This window comes from Cuculus canorus, chromosome 3, assembly GCF_017976375.1.
Source record: "Cuculus canorus isolate bCucCan1 chromosome 3, bCucCan1.pri, whole genome shotgun sequence".
Taxonomy (NCBI): Eukaryota; Metazoa; Chordata; class Aves; order Cuculiformes; family Cuculidae; genus Cuculus; species Cuculus canorus.
Window position 1 is genome coordinate 40,185,791 of NC_071403.1, and position 23,636 is coordinate 40,209,426.

The 23,636-nt window shown below is 40.9% G+C and overlaps 1 protein-coding gene across 4 annotated transcripts in view; it reads right to left on the reverse strand.

The window, feature by feature from the left end:
* Nucleotides 1-23,636, reverse strand: part of THEMIS (thymocyte selection associated) — an 87,624-nt gene that overhangs the window by 37,267 nt on the left and 26,721 nt on the right. For 3 of the 4 annotated variants that reach the window (XM_054063268.1, XM_054063266.1, XM_054063267.1), the window contains exons 3-4: nucleotides 22,277-22,735; nucleotides 18,116-19,161 (exon numbers count right to left, since the gene is read on the reverse strand). In XM_054063268.1, the coding sequence (XP_053919243.1) occupies nucleotides 18,116-19,161; nucleotides 22,277-22,735 (1,505 nt within the window). The remainder of the gene's footprint in view (nucleotides 1-18,115; nucleotides 19,162-22,276; nucleotides 22,736-23,636) is intronic. The other variant, XM_054063269.1, reaches the window with a different exon arrangement.

Here is a 23,636-nt window from a genome sequence, read left to right on the forward strand (position 1 = left end):
ATGACAGTGCTTGGCAATGTGTCTTTTGAAGTAAACTGGACGTTCCAATGAATTTGAAATTGTTAGCATAATGTTTTATGCCATCTGGTACCAAATCTCTTTTTGTAATTACCTAAGAGATCACAACCAACAAGTAATGAAAATGTGTTGAAGTGCTCAGGAAAAACAAATTAGTTCCATCTACAGTCCACAGAAATTTTGCAGTCAGATATTATTGTTGTTGTTTATTTTTGAAAGTTGCTATGATTTATTACTGTAAACATAGAGCCACAAATTAAAACCATGGATTAAAGTGTCTCCTACTTGACATTTTCACAGATATCCTATGAATATAAAGTTTATGGATTCAACAGCCGCTGATCAAGTTATATATTGTGAAAAGTTTTGTTTGAAATATTATTCTGCCATATGAATTACATAGTTCCATGGCAAATTTCCTGAATTTTTTTTATGCTAGTAGGCACTTTACAAAACATTGCATAACCTCCACAGATTTGCACTACATGAAGTGTATGACAAGTTCTGTTCTATGACTGGATGATCTTTGCACTTCATTGACACAAGAAAATCCTTCTGATATCAACATTACCCAAAGAAAATCTTGTCTTTTATTTGGAGAAATCAATGAGCTACTCATGCACAAAATTTTTAAAATGAATGCACAACAACAATACCAAAACAAGTACTTTCCACTTTCTCTTGGAATTTTATTCCTATTCACATTTGCAGCACTTTCACTCCTGGCCTTGTCCTTATTTCTCTCAGGCACTGCAATCTTAAGGAAGACTAAGTTGTCTCTGCTTGGCACAAAGCAAAGTAAAAGACAGCGCTGAACTACTATGATTGAAGACAAATAATAGAAGAAAGCATATTGTCTCAGTACGGCTACTAAATTCTGATATGGATTGCAGCTTATTCTCCATTCTGTACGTCATCTGGTTGAACCACTGAAGGAGAAAAGATTGCTTACTCTATTCTTCCCAGTGTGTATATCTGCCACAGGATCAAGCGCACAAACAGTAAGCCCTTATGCTCATGCAACGCATTCCATTGAACTGAACTTATACAAGCCTTACAGCGTACAGTTCATGTATACTCTGAAAAATAGATATCTCATCTATCACTGCACATGAAGTTTCAAGAGTGGCATATTAATTCAGGAAATATTAGATATTCCTAAACTTTGGCTACTCTTTTGATGAAAACAGAGAAATAAGTAGTTAAAATAATTCTATGATTTCTTTTTCACACCTAAAGCCTACTAGATGTTGACAGCATTATTTTATTAAATGTTTAGTTTATTATAAAATCATTCTCATCTTGCATCAGAATACTACTACTTCTCACCATGTTGTTTCTTAGGAAGTCCTTTCTCTGCACATATATTGAGGAGGATTGACTTTGTTGCAGTTAGGACTATTTGTCTCCTAGCCCCACTGGCCTTATAGATCATAGCATAGTTTCGGTTGGAAGGGACCTTAAAGATCATCCAGTTCCAACACCCCTGCCATGGGCAGGGACATCACACTAGATCAGGCTGCCCAAGGCCCCATCTAGCCTGGCCTTGAACACCTCCAGAGATAGAGCACCCGCAACTTCCCTTGGCAACCATGTCATGAATAAAAAGCTCTTAGGACATAATAAGAAGAAGTTCTCAGTCACTACTACAAATACTCAAACGGCTTTGATATCCCAGCATGTTTATGTCCCTAAACTGTGTGTTTTGAAGAAAGATTGGGGGCTTCTTGGAGTTAATATAAACTTGCTTGCCCGTCAGTTAATCAATCAAGCATATGTATTCCCAAAATGAGACCTGTAAAAGGACTTGCCAGACTCTTTACACCAGCTGCGACTACATCCCATTGGATATTTTAACTCTATTTATATTCTGCCAGAGCAGACCAGTGATTTTTTTCCAACTTCTATTTTCCACAAAATAAGTTGCATCAAAAATTACCTCTTCAGGTCCCCCTATGATTTCTTGTAGGGACTATTCAATTCTATAAATTACCAGTTTCTTTCCTAGTTTATAACAATTTTCCGATCTGTACATTGGCCCGATTTTATCAGATTGTTTGCTGCTTGTCCTGAAAATCAATGAAAACAACTTGGTGTCTCCACATTTGCTGGCATTTTACTACTCACTAGAAAGCTATTTTAAGTTCTGATTTATCATAACCACACTGTTTTACCAGTGAACAACAACATTTTCTGGGAACGATAATTTCAGCTGCCCTATAAAAGTGCTTTCTGTACAAACTTGATTTTTTAAGTTGAGTCTAAGTTAAACTGAGTCTAAACCCTGTGTCTTCTGTATCTTTAATGAACTGTGGTCTTCATGGAAATACCCACCTTTTTCTCCTCCATCCATGTAATTGGGGTCTCTAATCTGCAATTTATAGATTTTGCCCACAGAGCATCCTGTAAATTGCGTTTATTTGAGATGCTTTTCCAAGTACTTTCAATCTCAGCCGGAATGTTCATCTGCCTTTATAACGTTCTCAGCTACTTGTCCCTTTTCTTGACTTGTTTATAAAGATAGAGTGCAGTAAGTTAGGGTATGAACTTATGGTTTCTCACCACTAACTCTGTAAAGACTCCTACAGCACACTGAATTGCCTTGGTTTGAAGCAAATCAGTCTTCTCTCAATGCCATATGAAATATCTAACGCTTCCTGCACACTGAGTGACCACAAAAGAGGCCATGTAGAAAACCAAATTAACTGTCAATTCACAGCCTAGCATACTTCTACCTATGTAGATAAGCTATCTATTTCAGTTAATTGTTTGGAGCTAGGTCATAGTGATGATATACTAGCATCCCCAAGAAAAGGTTTAATTTACTCTTCCTGCATTCACTTAATTGTCATGACTCCAGAGCTGTTGTCTAGTCAGTGAGAGAATCTTATTATAGCAACATCCAAATGTGACACGTAGTGAGGACTGAAGTGTTATCCAACTTGTACATGCATAAGCAGGCTCCTAGGAAACAGAATTCAAACTGATGTTTTCATTTTCAAACCTGTATTTTCCTCCATCTAAGTAGTCAATGGAGCATCTTTCTTTCTAAGCGAGATCCAATTATAATGAGAGCTTGGATTGACAGGAAACATTATTATAACTGAATGAGCTGTCAAATCCACGATTAATCCGGTTTTTCATTCAGATTCAACAATAGTAGCATCAGACGAACGGCATATTGTTATTCAACGCTCATAACATCCATAAAGAAGGTTTACTTTCCATTTTGGAGGGTAGAGGAAGATCTCATATTCAGGTGTTTATATGGGGCAGGAGTGGTTTCAATATTTCACGAGAGGATTTTATATATTTTTGAAGAGGCAAACTAACGAAAAGCCTTATGCAAAATCTAAGGCTGCTGTTTAAGGACTTAGTTTCTGGATTCCTCCTAGCTTCCATATTTTTACACCCACGTTCTTATTGCTTGAACCATGAGAATAGAGAAGGAATAATGGTAGTGCAGGAGTTTCTTGGAGTGCTTGGGTGTTCACATTGTAAGATGTTGCTGGTATGGATCATAAGTAGAAGGCACACTGAGACCTCTACAGTCTGTCTCTGTTCAGCAAGATGCAAAGTAGCAGATAAAAAGCAGATACTTCATGCTTCATGTTTACCACCATGTATGTACACATTTCAAAATCACCGTGTGTTGTTCAAGCAGAACAGATTTTTTTTCTGCAGCATACTTCTTTTCATTTTTAAGAGAAAGACTGTGAGGGCAGAATAGTTATGAATTAAGATATTCACAAGGAGAAAATCACATATTTAGAAAGAAAAATCCTCCCCTTTAAAAAAGCCTTTTTAAAAAAAAATTCCAATTCCCTCCATCCTACATACAATCTGCTTTCCCAACCCATTTCACAGTTTGTTAGAAGGTATCTGGATATCCCATTTTTCTGTTTCACTAGTTCTCAGTTTTACCTTCCTAGCTTAACTCCTTAATCCGCTCTTCCATCCGAATGGTGGTGCTGCTCCATCACTGCAAGTGGTACAAATGATTTGGCTGTGAAAGCTGTGTGCTAGCGTCGACTTTGAAAAATGGCCTTTTAGCCCAGAACTCATTTATACATCATCAGTTACATCCCACTACTTTTTATCCAAATACGATCTATCAATATAAAAATATATATGTCTGTAGAAGTCTCTTCCCTCATTTTCTTCCTTTGCTGATACCTGGCATGCTTACACATAGTAACCTTTAACATGCAACTTTTAATGTTATCATTTGTCAAAGTCCCACAAACTGGGGAAATTTATGAAGGCATTCTGAGAAGCATCTCTGTTCCCCCAATAACCTTTCATGTCTTGAAACTAACTACCATCTTCTGTAAGCCACCAGGTCAAGACAAGGCTTAGGATGCAGGGTATACCACAGCGGATGCAGAAGACAAGCACAAAGGACAATGTATATTCTAAGAATAAGCTATGATATGGTTAACTAAAGACCAAGCTTCCAAAGATGTTAGTGAGCCTCAGGGTTAACACCTTGCAATGTTAAATGGGACAAATCTGTACATCTCTTCTTTCTTGTTTCTTCCTCTTTCAAATATCTGCACTTTTGAATCCAGATGTCCTAGCCAAGAGTCATCTGCTTTTTGCACCTATTCTGTAAAGCAACTTTCAATTGAAAACTTTAAAGCAATGTTAAAACATACTAGTGTCCAAGAATTTCATTTATGTTATTATGTTGATGTTTTTACTGTTGTTCTTATTGTGGTAGCCAATGCACAAAAAGCTGCATCCATGCAAAAAAAGCTGCTTGTCTCTATAAATATCTAAGATGAGAAAATGAAACATTGCTTCCCCTCATAGACAGAAGAGACAGCAACATGAACAAGTTGCCACCAAATAAATGAGCATGGATTTACAGCTCATTAACCACTCCATGGCAACTGTCTGTGTGGTTATTGCTCCAGAGTAAATGTGAGGTAGCTCTGACCCTTGCTGAAAGTGAAGCAATGTATCTTGCATTTACCTGAGATTTAAACATCCATATAAAGTAACTAATGAGCTGTAAATCCACACTGTTGCTTCACACGCAGTAATTTCTTCATGTATCTTGAGGCAATGAAATTTATGTGATTTGTCTGGTGTCACCGAAGCAGCATACGACAGAAGTGGGAATTCAAATAAGACCTACCGAGCCCCTGCGAACCCTACTCTGTATGGACAGAATTTTCTTGTAGGGCTGCTGTTCAATTGCTTGGCATATCTCCCTTCAAATGAGAGCAATTCACAGGCAAATTCAGTCACTCTTTTCCTCATTAATACTGCAGAACATGCATATACTGCAAATGCAAAACAGATGGATCTGTAAAAGTAGCTTCCAGACACAGTTACTTCATTTCGTACATAAAATATTATTTACTTTTCCAAAGACTCTTAAATTTAAAATTTAAAAGAAAGTGATGCTTTGGGAATAACTTTATCATGTTTTATTAATGAGATTTCAACTCTAGCTAATCTAGAGTCCAATTTAAGGCAGAGTCTAAGTGGTCTTCAGTCACCGTTTTATCCCTCAGGATGGTGCATGCCATGCCACAAGCTGCTGAAGAGGTTTCTTTCTTTTCTTTTTTTTTTTTTCCTCCTATCAAGGAATACTCTATCAAGTGATCCTCTACTAAGACTCCATTGCACTAGTTCAAGTGGACCATTACAATCCTCTCAGTGAAGTAATACTTTTCTAATGTCTAGCCTAAACCTCCTCTGGTGCAACTTGAGAGCATTTCCTCTCGTCCTATCGCCTGTGACTTGTGGGAAAAGACCAACACTCACCTCGCTACAACCTCCTTTCAGGTAGTTGCAGACAGTGATACATTCTCCCCTCAGCCTCCTCTTCTGTAGGCTAAACAATCCCAGTTCTCTCAGCTGCCTCTCGTAAGGCTTGTTCTCCAGCCCCTTCACCGGCTTTGTTGCCCTTCTCTGTACACGCTCCAGGACCTCAATGTCTTTCTTGTAGTGAGGCATGGCCTCACCAGCTCCAAATACAGAGGGACAATCACTTTCCTAGTCCTGCTGGCCACACTATTTCCAATATAATCAGGATGCTATTGGCCTTCTTGGCTACCAGGACACACTGCTGCCTCATGTTCAGCTGGCTACCAACCAACACTCCTGGGTCCTTTTCCGGCTATTTGTCCCCAGGCTTGTAGTGCTGCATGGGGTTGTTGTGGCCCATGCGATGGACTCGACACTGAGCCTTGTCGAACTTCATACAATTGGCCTCAGCCCACTGATCCAGCCTGTCTAGATCCTCTGCAGAGCTTTCCTTCCTTCAAGCAGATCAACACTCCTGCCCAATTTGGTGTCATCTGCAAACTTACTGAAGGTGCACTTGATCCCCTCATCCACTGACAAAGATATTGAACAAAACTGGCCCCAACATTGAGCCCTGGAGAACACCACTTTTAACTGGCTGCCAACTGATAAAACTCCTTTCACCACAATTCGCTGGGCCCGGCCATCCAGCCAGTTTTTATACCCACTGAAGAGTATGCTTGTCCAAGGCATGAGAAGCCAGTATTTGCAGGAGAATGCTGTAGGAAATGATGTCAAAGTCTTTACTAAAGTCTAGATAGAAAAAACCCACAGGCACTCCCTCATCCACTGAGTGGGTCACCTTGTCATGGAAGGAGACCAGGTTAGTCAAGCAGGACTTGCCTTTCCTAAATCTATGGTGAATGGACCTGATCACCTGATTATCCTGTCCGTGCCACGTGATGCAACTGGATACTACATAACCTTCCCCGGCACCAAGGTTAGGCTGACAGGCCTGTAGTTTCCTGTATCCTCTTTCTAACCCTTCTTGTACATGGGCATCACATTCTCTGATCTTGTCAAGTGGAACCTCCCTGGTTAGCCAGGACTGCTGATAATTTATGAAAGTGGCTCAGTGAGCACTTCTTCCAGTTCCTTCAGTGCTCTCGGGTGAATCTCATCTGGCCCCATAGACTTGTGTGCATCTAAGTGGTGTAGCAGGTCACTAACCATTTCCTCTTAGAATAGACGGGCTCCACTCTACTCCCTGTCCCCTTCTTCCAGTACTCTCAGGAAGCTGAGTACCCAGAGAACAACCAATCTTACTATTAAAGACTGGTAAAGAAGGCACTAAGAACCTCAGACATTTCCTCATTCTCTGTCATTATGTTTCCCCTCACATCCTATAAAGGATGAAGATTCTCCTTAGCCCTCCTTTTGTTGCTAATATATTTATAGAAAATTTTAATTGTCTTTTATAGCAGTAGGCAGACTGAGTTCTGGTTGGGATCTTCTAATTGCCTCCCTGCATAACCTCATGACACCCTCATAGTCTTCTTGAGTTGCCTGCCTCTTCTTCCAAAGGTCATGAACTCTCCTTTTTTTTCCTGAACATCAACCAAAGCTCTCCGCTCAGACAGCCCAGACTCCTTCTGTGCCAGCTTGTCTTTTGACAATGGGGGGTGGTCTGCTCCTGACCCTTTAAGACATTTTTCTTGAAGAGGTTTCAGCTTTCCTAGGCTCCTTTGCCCTTCAGTCCTGCTTCCCAAGGGACTCTGTTGACCAGACTCCTAAACAGGCCAAAGTCTGCCTTCCAGAAGTCCAAGGGGGCAGTTTTGCTGGCTCCACTTCTCACTTGTCCAGGACTGAAAAAATATATTATTTCATGATTGCTGTGCCCAAGATGGACTCCAACCATTACATCTCCCAGAAGTCCTTCTCTGTTTGTGATCAGCAGGATAAGAGGGCTGCCTTCCCTAATTGGCTCACTCGCTAGCTGTGTCAGGAAATTATCTTCCACACACAACAGAAACCTCTTGAACTGTTTCCTCTCCGCTGTATTATATTTCCAGCAGACATATGGTAGGTTGAACTCTCCCACAAGAACAAGGCATAGTGATCATTAAGGCTTCTCCTGACTACTTACAGAATACCTCTTCTCTTCCTCCTGATTGGGTGGTCTGTAACAGACTCTCACCATGGTATCTGTCATGTTTACTTTCCCCTTGATTCTTACCCGTAAACACCGAGACCTGTCATCAGCATCATTAAGCTCTAGACAATCCAAACGCTCCCTAACACACAGGAATAGCCTACCTGCTCTCCTTCCTTACCTATCCCTTCTGAAGAGTTTACAGTGATCTGTTGCAGCACTCCTGTTGTATGAGTCATCCCACCATGTTTCTATACAAATAGCAAAACATATTTGACGAGTCTTTCCACAGCGCTCTCTGTTTCCTGATAATCACTCAGTTCCTCACAGCAAGCTTTCTCTGGAAAATGGGAGTCATGCCACCAGGTCCTTCGTAATTTGACCCTGCTGTTACACTGACAGCAACTTTCTAATTTTATTTCAAGGGGCAATAAATTTCAAAGCATAGTCCCAACCTTCTGACATGCCTTCAGTTTTGGGATGCTCGGCTTGAATTCCACGAATGAAGGCGTAATATTAACAGGATATGTCAGTGCTTTATTTGACATTGACCACATACAACACTTTACTGACTCTAAGGAGTATCCTTTTCTTTTTTGTCTTTCAGCAGAGCCTACATCAACACCAGTTCATTACACAGGGCCATCCCTGGGCTCAGTTTCAGGCTGTGCCAACTAGCACTGTCCCAAACAGGTCCCAGATGTCATCTGGGGATAAGAATACCCCAAGGCCCATTCCCAGTGTGCAGTTTGCAAGTAGCCCCCCCAAAAAGTAGGCCAAAAGACTTAGTAGCAGAGACGTCGGCCACCTCATGCCAGTTAGGCTTCAGAGCCCAGAAAAGTCTCTAAATGTGTCTAAGTAAGGATGAAGTCAGCAACCCTGGCATCTGCCTGGAGTTCCAGCAGCTGGCTCTGCAGGATCCTCCAGGTCTTCCCAGCAGGTTGCAGTTGGTGCTGCCAATGGTCATCATAGGAGTATGGGGACTGTGGAAATTGATTGTGGTGTAGATAAGCTCTGGCCTGTTTAAACTGGAAAACTCTGTAGTGATTTCTGAACAGACTGAAATATATGCTATAACAGCTAGCACTTCAATAACCAGCTATCTATGAACAGTTTTCCGAACTTCTCACTATGATCAAAAGGGCAAATGATACAGTGCAGCCTGAAGAGTGACCTTGTGAGAAGTTGGGCTGCTCTGAACCCTAGCTGAAACAAATCCTGCTTCATATCTTCCCCATATAATTATGCGATTTTGTTATGTTATGTGTTTTATGTTCTTTCTACAAGAGAGAAAAAGAAAATTTGCCAGTCAATACTCCCCTTACTGATATCAATGGCTTTTGGCTCAAGCACTCAGGCTATTCCTTCTTATCAAGGGTTCCACATTTTTATGCAGTCCAACTTAATTTCTTCTGGGCATACTTTTTATTTTGATATTTCTTTTCTCTTGCTTCTCCAAGTAATTCATTTTTAGCTCTAAATTAAGCAATTTGCTTTTAACTAGTTGGCATTTTCATCATTCAGCATATCCAAATGTTCATCTGTACCTTCCTTAATTTCATGTACTATATCGGCATTTCCTGTAGCAGTAATGGCTTTCTGCAATGAGACTTACACCTTAGATTGCCTTGCTAGTTTTTCAAGTAATTATCTATTGCCTGTCCTTCTGGCAGGCATGTTGCTATCTTCCCCACTGTATTTTGATTTTGAGAGTAATGTGAACCCACAGCGTCTATTACAGATTTGATGTTTCTCTGTGGAAATATTAAGCTTTTACTATTGCTTAAAAGAGAAAGAGGCCTTAATACCAATTTTCCATGCAGGGGTGTTGGAACTAGATGATTTTTAAGATCCCTTCCAACCCAAATCATTCTATGATTAGCTGGGGCTTTAGGGTTTCATGCTCTCCTAAGTCCTTTCTGTTGGTTCATACAGGGTCTACAGGGCATCTGACAGTCCTCGACCCCCATCACTCAGACGAGACTGTTTCTCCAGCAAACATTGCTTAGTTTCTTTTGCAGAAAACCCCACGGCATGAGGTGGGATGGCACGCATGCAGGCTTCAGCCCAGCACGGTATCAGGATGCATATAGGGTTCCCAGAAAATGGTCATGACCCCCAAGTATGGACATAACTGTAGAGTGCAACAGAGCACCAATATAAAGGCGTTCATCTCAGACTGCTCAAAGTACGAAAAATTAAATGGCTTGCCATTTGTCAGCACCTACAGCCTCCTCTAGTTTTGCTCCTGAAAACCTAGCTGAAGACCAAACCTCTTGGAACAGGTGATGCTGGGGGAGGAGAGGAAAATCCATGTGTAAGTTGGGATGCCCCTGCAGCTCCTACTCGATAATGCCTGTGGCTCACTGCATGAGAGAAGAGCAAGTGAGAGAGACATGTTGGGAAGAAACAAGGAAGAGGAAAATACAAGTTGTCTGAAAGCAGTACAGAAGACTGGGGAACCAAGGTCATATAAGTTGATAGGGGCTGAAGGGCATATGACAAGTGCAGTGCTGGGGGTGCCGAGACAGATGGGGCTGGGTGAAATGAAGCGTGTGGCACAGGATGGGTGTTAGGAGGAAGCAGACCCTGTGGCATAGTTAGGATGTAGTGCTTAGAAAAGTGAGAAGCTGCAGCACAAGGACTTGGAGGGCTTTGGGGCCTGACTCATTGGGTGGGGACAGGATTTTGAGGCTTTTCAAGAATGTAGCTGCAACAGTCCTCCCATACTATTTAACAGGGACTTACAAAGTTATTGGAAAGTGATAGGGAGCAACTGTACATGGTATGTGGGGAAGAAGGGGAGGGAGAGGGTGAAGGGTGGACACCAGGGAGAAGGAAACCTCCTCGTCAGTGGGAAAAGAGAAAAAAAGAGAGGAACAGAAAGCAAAGCTGCAGCCTCAGCAACCACAATGCAGTACCTGTCAGAGAGAAACCCTTTTTCTTACATTGGCGTATGCATATTTTTGCATCTGCTAATGAACCACACTTTTGTCCCTCATTTCCAGTGCCAAAAGATTATTAATTCCTGAAGTCTGTTCTTACCTATGTATTTTATAATACCTATTTGTTAGGAAGGTGAATTTCTTGGTACATAGCAGAAATATTTGTGTTAAATCTATTCTAAAAAGGCCCCAAAACCATGGAGAATACTCTGGAAGCAGAAAAGTAGTTGGGAGGAAGGAAAGGAGGCACTACAGAAAAACTCATTTACTGAAAAATGCGGCTTATGTCTTATCAATTTAATTCCAGATAAGTCTTCATTTTACTGTGAAGACAGATGCGATAAATATGTTAATGGCAGATTTTGATAGTTCAGTTTGTAGAACTGCGAAGCCAGATGGAAGTGATAATTTTTCTTTCATTTTAATTTTGAAATAAAAAGCAAGAACGTTCCTGATATCATAACACTGTAAAGACTTTTTGAAGGATAATGAACCTTAGCACAGAATGATGATTAACTATCATGTCCTCACACTTACTATTTTATTAAATTCGAGTTTCCTTAGTTGGAATTCTCTGGTTTCTTGCCTGAGCCAAGCAGATTACTGCCTGTGTCAAATTTTTCCAGTTCCACATTCATAAAGATATTGAGCAGCAACCCTAATTTGAAGTTGGTGAGTATTTTACACTACTGTTGCTCAGGCTAGATACACGTCTAAGGGGATCACTGAAATAGCCTTGGATGAAACCAACCTCTCTTCCTCTTTATCAGGAGCTAAACACTGCCTTTCTAAACTTCTTTAGAAGCAGTGCACTTAATGACCTTGGGATATTAGCAGCATCAGGACTAAACTGTGGCCTTCCATGCCTTGATTATGGTTGCCCCAGTATTCATAGAGTCACCAGATGGTTTGGGTTGGAAGTGACCTTAAAGATCATCTAGTTCCAACACCCCTGCCGTGGACAGGGACACCTCCCACTAGATCGAGTTGCTCAAAGCCTCATCTAACCTGGCCTTGAACACCTCCAGGGATGGAGTTTTCATGACTTTTCTGAGCAACTTGTTCCAGTGCCTTACCACCCTCACAGTAAAAAATTTCTTCCTAATGTCTCATTTCAATCTCCACTCTTTCAGTTTAAAACTCTTTCCCTTCATCCTAACACTACAGTGCCTGATAAAGAGCCCCTCCCCATCTTTTCTATAGGCCCCCTTTAAATACTGGAAGGCTGCTCTAAGGTCTCCCCAGTGCCTTCTCTTCTCTAGGCTAAACAAGCTCAACTCTCTCAGCTTGTCTTTGAACGGGAGGTGCTCCTGCCCTCTTATCATCTTTGTGGCCTTCCTCTGGACTCAATCTAACATGATCTGCATCCTTCCTGTGCTGAGGACTCCAGAACGGAATGCAGTACTCTAGGTGAGGTCTCGATAAAGCAGAGTAGAGTGGCAGAATCACCTCCCTCAACCTGCTTGTCACACAGCCCAGGATACAGTTGACTTCCTGGGCTGCAAGCACATATTGCCAGCTCATGTTGAGCTTGTAATCCACCTGCACCCCCAAGCCCTTCTCTTCAGGGCTACTCTCAGTGTATTCTCCACCCAGCTTGTATTTGTGCTTGGGATTGTCCCAGTCCAGGTGCAGGACCTTGCACTTGGCCTTGTTTTACCCCATAAGGTTTGCACTGGCCACCTCTCAAGCCTGTCTGTGTCCCTCTGGATGACATCCCTTCCCTCCAGCACGTTGACCACGCCACACAGCTTGATATCATCAGCCGACTTGCAGAGGATGCACCCAATCTCACTGCCCATATTGCCAGCAAAGATGTTAAACAACACCTGTCCCAATACCAACCCCCGAGGAATGCCACTCATCACCTGTCTCTACATGGATATTGAGCCATTGACCACAACTCTTTGAATGTGACCATCTGGATAATTCTGCATCCACTGAGTGGTCCATCCATCAGATATGCTTCTCTCCAGTTTAGAGGTAAGAATATCATGCAGGACAGTGTCAAACGCTTTGCTCAAGTCCAGGTAGATGATGTCAATTACTCTTCCCTTATCCACCAATACTGTAGACCAATTGTAGAAGGCCACCAAATCCATCAGGCACAATTCACCCTTAGTGAAGTGTCACCAGTCACCTCTTATTTTCCACGTGCCTCAGCAGAATTTCCTGTGGGATTTGCTCCATGATCTTGCCAAGCACAGAGGTGAGACTGACCAGCCTGTCATTCCCCCGGTCATCTTTTTTTTTCATCCTCTTTTTAAAAATGGGAGTTATGTTTCCCCTTTTCCAGTCAGTGGGAACTTCACCAGACTGCCACAAGTTCTCAGATATGATGGGTGGTGGCTTAGCAACTTCATCCATCAGTTCCCTCAGGACCTGTGGATGCATCTCATCAAGTCCCATGAACTTGTGCACCTTCAAGTTCCTTAGATGGCCTCAAACCTGATCTTCTGCTACAGTGGGTGGTTATTCAATCTCCCAGTCCCTGCACTTGCCTTCACCTTCTGTGACTTGGGCAGTGTGGCTTGAGCCTTTGCCAGTGAAGACTGAGGCAAAAAAGTCTTCTCCATATCACGGGTAACCAGGTCTCCCACTTCCTTCTGGAGAGGGCCCACATTCTCCCCAGTTTTCCTTTAATCACTGATGTACCTAAAGAAGATTTTCCTGTTGCAATGGACATCCTTGGTCAGATTCAATTCTGTCTAACCTGGGTGCTTGTACAATTTCTCTGTACTTGTCCCAGGCTACCTTCTTTTGCTTCCACCCTCTGTAGTCTTGTTTTTTTGTGTTTAAGTTTGCCCAGGGGTTCCTTGTTCATCCATGCAGGCCTCTTGGTGTTTTTGCCTGACTTCCTCTTCACTGGTATGTGTCACTTCTGACCTTGGAAGAGGTGATCCTTGAATACTAACCAGCTCCCTTGGGCCTCTCTCCCCCTCCCAAAACTTTACTCTGGCAGAACTAAGTGAAAACTTGGTTTGCTACAGTCACTGTGGTGTTTCCAGCTGTGAAATGAACAAGAACATCTGACTCATTCTTTTTACATGAATTTTGGTTTCAAGGAGGTTAAGGTCCTGACTGGTTCCTCCCATGGGAACTTCTCTCCAGGAACAACTTGGCAAGAGATCAAGGTGCTCCACTCTCAAATCAGTAGCATTAACTTCTTGGGTTTTATTAGGTCATTCTCATTTTCTAGCTAAGCTCACAAATCATAAACTGAATTACTTAAACTATTTAATTCAAAATGGCAGTTAGAGCTTCCTGAGGACTTTATTCCAATGAGGACAACGTGGATTTCTTGTGAATTACTGATTGTATCCTGTGTTTTACCATTAGAGAAAGGGTACAATTCTTGTTTTATCACCACTGTCCTCAGCACAAGTTGCAAAACCTATAAGCTTTGTGGGTAAAGGTGACATTGATTAGTAGGTAGATATCTGATATCAGATTAATTTCATAATTCTGTACATGTAATTTGATTAATTTATTTTGCATGCATTTTCTTGGGTTTTTTTATTTCTTTATTCAATTAAAAGCTAATACAAAAATGGTAAACATATGTGGTCTGGATGTTTCTTATCCAAACAAAATGATGAGAGGGAAAGGGAAAGGCTACACTGCACTGTGGAAGGGAGAGGAGAGATTGCCCAGGCTCTGGAAGTGAAAGCTGTGTCAGCAGGAGTCAAGCCAATTTAACTAGCCCTGTGAAGAGACTGTTCTATTAATTCAGCAGTGTGTTCTATTAATTCAGCTGTATTATGTCTGAGAATTCATTTGATGTCTCTGTACTTTGCTGAACTGTGCCAACATACACTTCTTTGCTGTGTTGCACTTGCATGAAAGTGGAGGTAGTTCTTGCACTCATCTAAGGTTCCACTCCATCCTGCCTGCTAATGTCATTCAATTCATTGATTAACTTGACCAAAAGTGCACAGCAAAGCATACGCTGCCTAGTCCATCTCCTAGCCCTAGTGTTCCCTTACCAAGGTCAAGGAACAGCAGGCAGCGACAGCTGGAGCCTCTCTGCCCTCACAGCCTTGCTGTGAGCTAAGAGGTGATCAAAGCACATCCACAGCTAGAGGTGACCCACCCTTGCAGAGTATCCTCAGGTACTGGCATGAAACAGCTGGATTTTAGTCCTCTGTGGACTCATGCAGCAGCAGCATTTAATCCTGGAATGCCAAGCCAAGCAGAACTTCCCAGTTGGTGGGCAATGAAGCCATTCACCATCCTCCAGAAAGCATCCAGAGCTCCCTGAGCACCAGGCAGGGAGCTGCCTGCAAGAGGAGCACAGGAATTCATGCAGTGATAAAACCTATTCCTGGCCTCCACCTGGTCAGACTTAAGTTTGTCTCATTAGCACATTGATCTCTTATGTATGCAAATAAGTCTATGCACAGTCACAAAATATGCAAAGAGGGCCATTTATCACTTTGGCATAATTTCCAGCTTCCCGAACCCTCAGACATCGATGATACCTGTAGAAGACAATGTAGTCTCTCCTATCACCATCACTGGCAGAGAGGCTGAGGCTGAGCCTGTCCGCTACCGTTCTCTTCCTCTCAGAGGATTTGTGATGCTCAGGATCACAGAATCACAAGGTTGGAAAGGACCCATTGGATCATCGAGTCCAACCATTCCTAACACTCCCTAAACCATGTCCCTAAGTACTTCATCCACCCGTTCCTTAAACACCTCCAGGGAAGGTGACTCGACCACCTCCCTGGGCAGCCTGTTCCAGTGCCCAATGACTCTTACTGTGAAGAATTTTTTTCTGATATCCAACCTGAACTTCCCCTGGCGGAGCCTCAGGCCATTCCCTCTTGTCCTGTCCCCTGTCCCTTGGGAGAAGAGGCCAGCTCCCTCCTCTCCACAACCTCCTTTCAGGTAGTTGTAGAGAGTAATAAGGTCTCCCCTCAGCATCCTCTTCTCCAGGCTAAACAACCCCAGCAATAGATAATAACCACAGGATAGACGAGATAATGCATTCTATGTGACTTTAAACCTATTATGTTACAGCTCAAGATGTTTAATCCTATGAATAAGGGATGTCTACTTGTTTCACCTTTCCAGGGAAGGAGATTTATGAATCTACATAACTCTAAGCATTGTGACTGCAATTTATTATTTATTTATAACAAGTATGTGACAAGAGAAATGTCCTCTTGAACAGCCTGCTTAAATGTGGTTTTTTTGTCCAGACAGCTGCCGTCTAAGGTCACTCTCACTCATGAATGTGCAAAGAAACCTCAGCTTATCCCTCTCCTGAGCTTATTGCTCTCTCCTTACTTTAGGAAAATATTGTCGTTTGCACTACTCTAGAGTCAGCATCTGCCTGTTGCTCTCCACACACAGCCATCAGTAACTGAAAGAAGTTTGAGTCCTCCTGACAAGGATATTGGTCTACCAGAAACACAGTTTTAGGCAATTCTTACCCAGTTCTGTGCCCCAGAACAGTACCAGGCTGATGGCTTGTCTATTAGCTCCAGGGACCAGTTTCTTGCATGTCTTCCCTAGCCTAACCGTATGGCTTATTTAAGCTGCTAGAAGATTCACTGTACAAACTAGCAGAAAATAAGTTTCTGTAGTAAAAGTATAGACAGAAGAAAATTACTCTGCTTTTTCCTGTACTACCTTTATCTGAGAGACCTGCCTTACCCTCTCACCTCTGCTGGAGTCTGTCGTAACCGTCTCCCAGGACCTATGTGGAGCTGTGGTCTTGGAACTGCCACTGAGGGGAGGAACACTTCCAGCTGGCAAGGAGAGGCTCGCCTTCCAGACTAGCTACAGCTCCATTATAATTTGATAGCATCACAAAAAATAACTTTCCCCTAGTGTCCGCAAATATAATTCCATGAGTTACATTGCATTTAAAGACTAGCATAATCACAATGCAGATACTTGAAAGTATTTCCAATGGCTTTCCTTCTTCCTCTGTAAGGAATTCGTATACTCACATGAGAGAAAGTGTGAAACAAGTTAAGTATCTCCTGGACAGTCTCCATCATTGAAGACCATGAAGTTGCCTTTCTTCAGTTCTTTCAATACATGCAAGAGAATTGTGGTGGGTTGACCCTAGCAAGCAGCTAAGCACTCACCCTGGTACTCGTTCTCTCCCTCCCTCCCTCCCTTCCTCCCTCTCTCCCTCCTTCCCTCACTCCTAACATCAGAATGATGGTCTCATCAGGAGACAGGATAGCAACAGTAAAAGCAAAATAACATCATGGCTTAAGATAAAGACAGTTTAATAAGCAAAGGAAAGGGAAAAAACCCCAAACCAATAGTGATGCAAAGGCAGTGACTCAGCAACTCCTGCAAACAGACTGATGTCCAGCTCGTCTCTGAGCTATGGCTGTCTTCTCAGCCTAACCACCCCTCCTCAGCTTTATTGCTGAGCGTAGCATGATATGTCATGGAATATCCCTTTGGCCAGCTGAGATCAGCTGTCCCATATGCATCCCTTTGCTACCTGTCGCCCAACTCTAGCCCACCTGTTGGGAGGTGCCAATCTGGGAAAAAGAGAAGGCCTTTACACTGTGGGTATACTGCTCTTGCAACAGCCAAAGCACTGGTGTGTCCTCAACACTGTCTTAATCACAAGTCCAAACCACAATATCTTACAGGCTACTGTGGAGAAAATCAACTCTGCCTCAGCCAGATCCAAGACAAAAATTAATGATCAAATGCAATGCCTTAGGTTAACTATGAAGAAAATTGTCCTAGAAGGAGCATTTCTTTCCTAACTTCAAATGCTAATCTGAAACAGCTGCCCTTTCAATTCCAAATCTATTTCCCAGTTGGGTAAGTGCAAAACCAAGCAGTCAGAAATAACTATACAATCTGACTTTCTGTGAATTCAATTCTTCCATTTCCAGCTGAGCAAAATTATCTTTACATCATGAAAACATATACTTCCCCTTAATAAGGATTTAAATACTGCCACTTAAAGTCTCTCCCTTCATTTTTGCATTGGTGCACTAGAGGATTATCCATGCAAAATTATACAGCCAAGATTTCTACTGTGAGCCAGCATGGTTCTCCTGTTTTTCATGGATCGATTAACAAACACTGGAGATTTTAGCCATTATTGTCAATTATAGCAAATTTGCCTATTACCAGGGAACTGAGAACCATCTGTGTGCATGCCATAAGGATACACCAGTGAACTGGAGAGTATAAACTGACAGAACATGACCTATGATTGTAAAAGATTCAAAGACAAGGTGTGATACCTTACCTTTGGAGCCTGTAGTACATCAGACACACCTTGCTTAGGTTCTGCAGAAACAGATTTTGGTACGAGTGTTCTTGGCTTTTTGGGAGGCCTGGGTGGTGGATGAAGGGTTTGATTTTCATATCTTCTCACCATATAGTACTGCTCTTCACTGATCTCTTCCACTGTTGTCTTAGTTGCAGGAGGTACAACTGTCTGGACATCTTTGCTGAGCAAATGGACCAACATGTTTAAGCGATATACAGGAATCTCCCAGCTCTCCGATGGACTGCTGGTGCTACTGATCAGTAAATAAGAGTCTGTGATTTCTTCTTCAAACTGCAGACCAGGCACGGCAGCCAGTACATCTTCCTCAGCTGAAAGGTCCCTCACGGACACTTTGACATTAAAAGGCAAACGAAATTCTTTGCAAATCTCAGAAAGCTGGTACTGTTTCTTATCGTGAACCACTTCCACAAAGCCACCTTCCATGTACATAGGGAGGAACACTTTCTTATATGTGTCACTTAGTATTTGTTCACAAGCTAAAACGTCTATGACTTTCTTTCTTCCCTCATACAGAACTTCACTGGTCTGGCATTGTTCAACTAGAAACTGGTCTCCAACTGAAACAGAAAAAAGCTCTTTATGAGGTGAATCAAAGGCCTTAGTTGCTACAACGTGAAGCTGTTCCTTTTCACTTCTTGCTATCTCTAAGTCATAGGCGGTTGGAAACTCCCGAGGTCTTCTCTTGAACTTTCCTTTGTAGCTCAAAGGGATTAAAAAATGTCTTTTGGGGGAATCACTTCTGATCTCGGATGCGAGGACTCGTGTTGCCTGGTACTTTTTGTAGATGGTGATCTCTTTCCCTGTATGCAATAACTTATAAGGTTTTTGGCTTCCTGAAGGCCCTTCCATGATCTCAGCCACCATAGGAAATTCCTTGCTTGTTCTCTCAAATACATCTTCCAAGCACAGTGGCTGAAGGAAAGAGCTAATATCATAACAGTCTGTTATATCCTTGACCTCAACATCTAGATCTGAGAGGATATGAACTATGTCTTTTCGAACTGAAAAGGAAAAGAAATACATTAATTTTTTTAAACTGATATTGGAATAAAATATACATGTCCTGTTGGCCAGGTACAAAAAGTACCTTCCCTGAGGTCTGCACCTGCGTATGTTAACTTGTACAATTAATAGGGAAAATTGAAGTCTAACTGTTTTAATTTTACACATATAGCTATCAGATATGCAGGAGAACTCATAAAGGAAGACAGAAGCAAGAAGTGATGAGAATAAGGTGTGCAAGTGAACAAAAGTTTAAGACAAAGGAAACGGAAGAAAAATCTAGTTCACTATTTGTCTCGCAGCACCTCCAAATTTATTCAGCTGTTTATGTTACCAAATTATTTTTCTTGAGTATAAGGTGTATTTCTATTCTTTTATTTCATAGTGTTTTATAGTTTGTCCAAAGAAATGAATGGGGGACATTTTAATTAAATTAAATTAACAAATTAAATTTAATTTAATTTAAATTAATAAATAGCTTATGAATGCATTAACACATGTTGTTGCTGAGAGAAATGAGATAATTTGATATTTATAAGAATGAAGCAACTATAATTATTAGAAAATAATACCACCTAAAAAAAACCCAAACAAAGCCTTTGTATTATGAAGTCTAAGCTTATTGCTGATGAAAGAATAAATTTCTACTATAATGGTCCTCTGCAGAACTTCTGCATTTTTTCTGCAGCATCTGGTTTTACTCACTATTAGAACCAAGCCATTGTGTTCAACAGTCTTACAGGAAAAAACAACACTTTTATCATCACTGAACTTGCAAAATTTTGGATGCAATACCTCCAAACACAAAGCTGACCATGCAATTAAGGTTTGTTTGAGACCAAGGCACTAAATTTTAATAAATAATGCTTAATGGCTCTCTTTGATAAGCCTTATTTTGCATAGACCTGTACACAAGAATAGTATATCTTGGATGCACATCTCCTTATAGCAGGAAATACCAGTATTTTATACCCAAAAGTTTGTATCAGATGTAGTTCACGTGACAGAGTTTTATGACAGTGATTCAAGATCTGTTTATTCCAGCTCCGCTTTTGCTACATTGACATCTTCAGGTGACAAACATCCTAAGCAACAGAAAGGAAAGCCAATGAAGAAGGAATGACTAGTGAAAATGAAAATTTTCTATGAGTATTTGAGGGACTTCCATACATGTAATTTGTTCTTTATCAAGAATAAGAAGTATAGAGAATTCCTGCCCGCAGCCTGTGAAAAGGTAATCTGCTATTCCTCTTATCAGGAATCTTTTTTATTGAATCGTGGACAGTATTTCTCACACTTTATCTTATGCCTATTTATAGTTCTTCTAAAAACAGTGAAAATCTTTTTTTCATGGTTGTCAAGAAAGCATTTAGTCATTTACCATGAAGTCTACTTTTCAAGTCTTCAAGTTATTTAGGATATATTTAATGCTGCTTAAATGTTGAGCTCACTATGAAACATAAATGAGCATAAAATAAAATAAACAAACACAACTCTCACTGGAATATCTGATCGGAAGACAAATGAATACCAAACACTTCTAAATCTTCTGAAAGCTTTTTAGAACCATTAAGTTCTCACTGATTCTGCACATATGTTTAAGTGGATATAGGATACACCTGGGTGAATCCAGCTTTAGAACATGGGCTAGATTCCTGAATCTAACAAAAGCTGTATAAAAAAATTATTCTGTCTCATGAAGATATACTTTCCAAATTCACACATTTGGAATTCATACATTCACATAGCAAGATAACTGAATATCTCATGATAAGCATTTAACAACTATAGTATGTTGTGCTAACGGTGTCTGCTCACTTCTCTTTCTTTTTTGTTCATTTACTTACATCATGAGAAATCTCATTTGTGAAAAGACTTCCTGCTCATTATCAGCATGAATAACACATTTCTGTTAGAATTTAATTTCTATAGACCTCACTGGTTTGCTTCTAGTAAACACAACAGGCAGCAAAACCTTCCTAAATGCTAAGCTCCTATCCTGCCAATTTTAACAGGATGAGTGCATGAACAAGTAGAATTACAGCAAGTTTTCATCTACTGCCTGGGCTGTCCTCAAACAAGGTCAGACAATTTATCTTAAGCTGTTTTTTTGCTTAGGTAGGTATCTCAGTTCAGGGAGGGTATACACACAAGGGTCATTACTGCAGCTCAACTATTCAAGTCACTGTAACTCAGGAGCATTTCATTGTGTGCTTACGCCCTTGCATACCTTCTAGTTTTACTCACATGACTAATCATAGAATCATAGAATTGTAGAATAGTTTGGGTTGGAAGGAACCTTAAAAATCGTCTAGTTCCAACCCCCCTGCCATGGGCAGGGACACGTCCCACTAGATCAGGCTGCCCAAGGCCCCATCCAACCTGGCCTTGAACACCTAGACATTGGTAAGAACAGAGCCTAGAAGTTTCAATGTTCTGGTGGAACAACTAGAACAGTGATAATGTGCCATGGACTAATTTTTACTTTTTTTTTATAAAAACTCATAGCACAAGTTACAGCTTTTAAAGATATTTGTCCTCTGCTATCTTCCTGTTTACTCAAACCTAGAGGTTTCAGAAATTGTCTATGAGCCTTTTCTGTTTACATTCTCTTGATACTTATTTCTGTGATAGAGTAAAATAATATGGTTTTGCTTTCTGCAGCATCTTCATTCTGAAAAATAAATGGTAGTTGAGTGTGTCGCAACATGTATGTTTATATACTTTTTCTACCTCCTAGCCATAAATAAGCAAGTGATTTCTCCACGGCCAAAGTCCCAGACACAAAGAAAGAGACTCTGAGAACTGAACAGAATTCCTAAGCTGCACTTTTTCACTATGAATTTTCTTTGCAGCGATGATTTAATTCTAGTGATCAATAAAATGGCCATAGAACGAAATGCAAGGTAACCATCTCAATTAACAGCTCATAAAGGAATAAGGCAGTATTTTTATCTTTCTTCACCTCAAAACTAGTATCAGTGGTAAATATGGTTCAGGAATTCTTGACTAAACTGAATCCTTCCTGACTATTTCAAGCAAGTTTTGTGTATTTAAGGATACATCCTTTGCTATACCAGAACAAACAGAACACTGACTTTGATTCCTACTTACATTTCATTACTGCCTGCACTTCATAGACAGGTGAGAGAATCAAGCAGCCACCAAAATTCTCAGGAAGTGGATTAGAGGAGTCCCAAGTATGTAAAGTGTTAGAAAGTTTGACAACACGGTTTCTGCACTTAGGGATTTTCCATTCTGCAATCTCTTTTAGAGTGTATATCTGGTCATCTTCACACTCGTAGAATTTTCCTTCTTGTGAAAGGGGCAAGGTAAAGGAATGAGTCTGTTTATTTCTGACCACACCACAGTTCACAGCAATAATTCCATTGACCTCTTCCACTGAGTTGAAGGTGATATGCTCACCATGTTGAACAGTGAGGTTCTCCAATTTTATATCCTCAGGGCTGTAGAAACACGGATGGCCAATTCTTGTTGGTCCAATGGGGACTTTTCTTGTAATTTCTTCAATGCTGGTGTATGGGGTTTTATCTGCCACAACCTTATAAAGACCTAAGAACAGGTAACTTGTATTATAAAAATGAAAATATATCAAGGAAGAAATGCCAAATATTAGACTGTGAATGCAATAAACATGGGGAGCAAAGTACATCAAACAATTAATAGCTGATAGTTTGGCTGCTAGAAATGTAATTTTATAAAGACAATACCAACTATGTGATACAAGTGATAGGTGGCTGGAATTAGTCCTTTCTACTTTGCAGCTAGGTTCTGACATCCAAAATTTTTACATCTATGTTGAAAAGAGAAAAAAAATTATTTTCTCTGCTACAGAAAAAAAGAAAAATTATATTAAATTATTATCTGTCTTCTCATGACACCAGTCTTTAAGAAAAAAATGCAGACAAAGTATGAGGAAAAGCAACTTTAATGTGATAAGTAGGATGCAGGATAAAAATTCTGGCTGAAAATTGTATTATATATTCTTCCACACACAGACTGGGGATTCCTAGAAAAAATATATCTGAAAACATATCACAAATGAGAAAGTAACACCTACAGGTATAAATGAACAAAGGAAATTGATTTTAACATATGTTATAGCTGAGACCACCAAACGGAGTAATTCAAATTTTGTGTGTTGTGGCAATTAAAGTGGTGAAGTTCTGCAAGGCAGAAACTGCATCTGAGCTTCCCTGTCCCCAGGGGACATTATTATTTCATGTTAATCATGCCCTTTGGAGCTGTCTTATTAAGAGTCCACATTGCAAGAAAAATATGTACTTTTCTGTATTTCCCTGAGTGTGTTCATAGAGGAAGATGAAGTGGATGGTTTAGAGGACTAAACAGTAGGGTTTAACTGAACTGTGTGATTCAGCTGTCTTCTTCCCCAGGCACAGCAGCGTGAATGCTGCTTCGTGGAATTACACTTGAGCTTCCTGGGATAGGCATT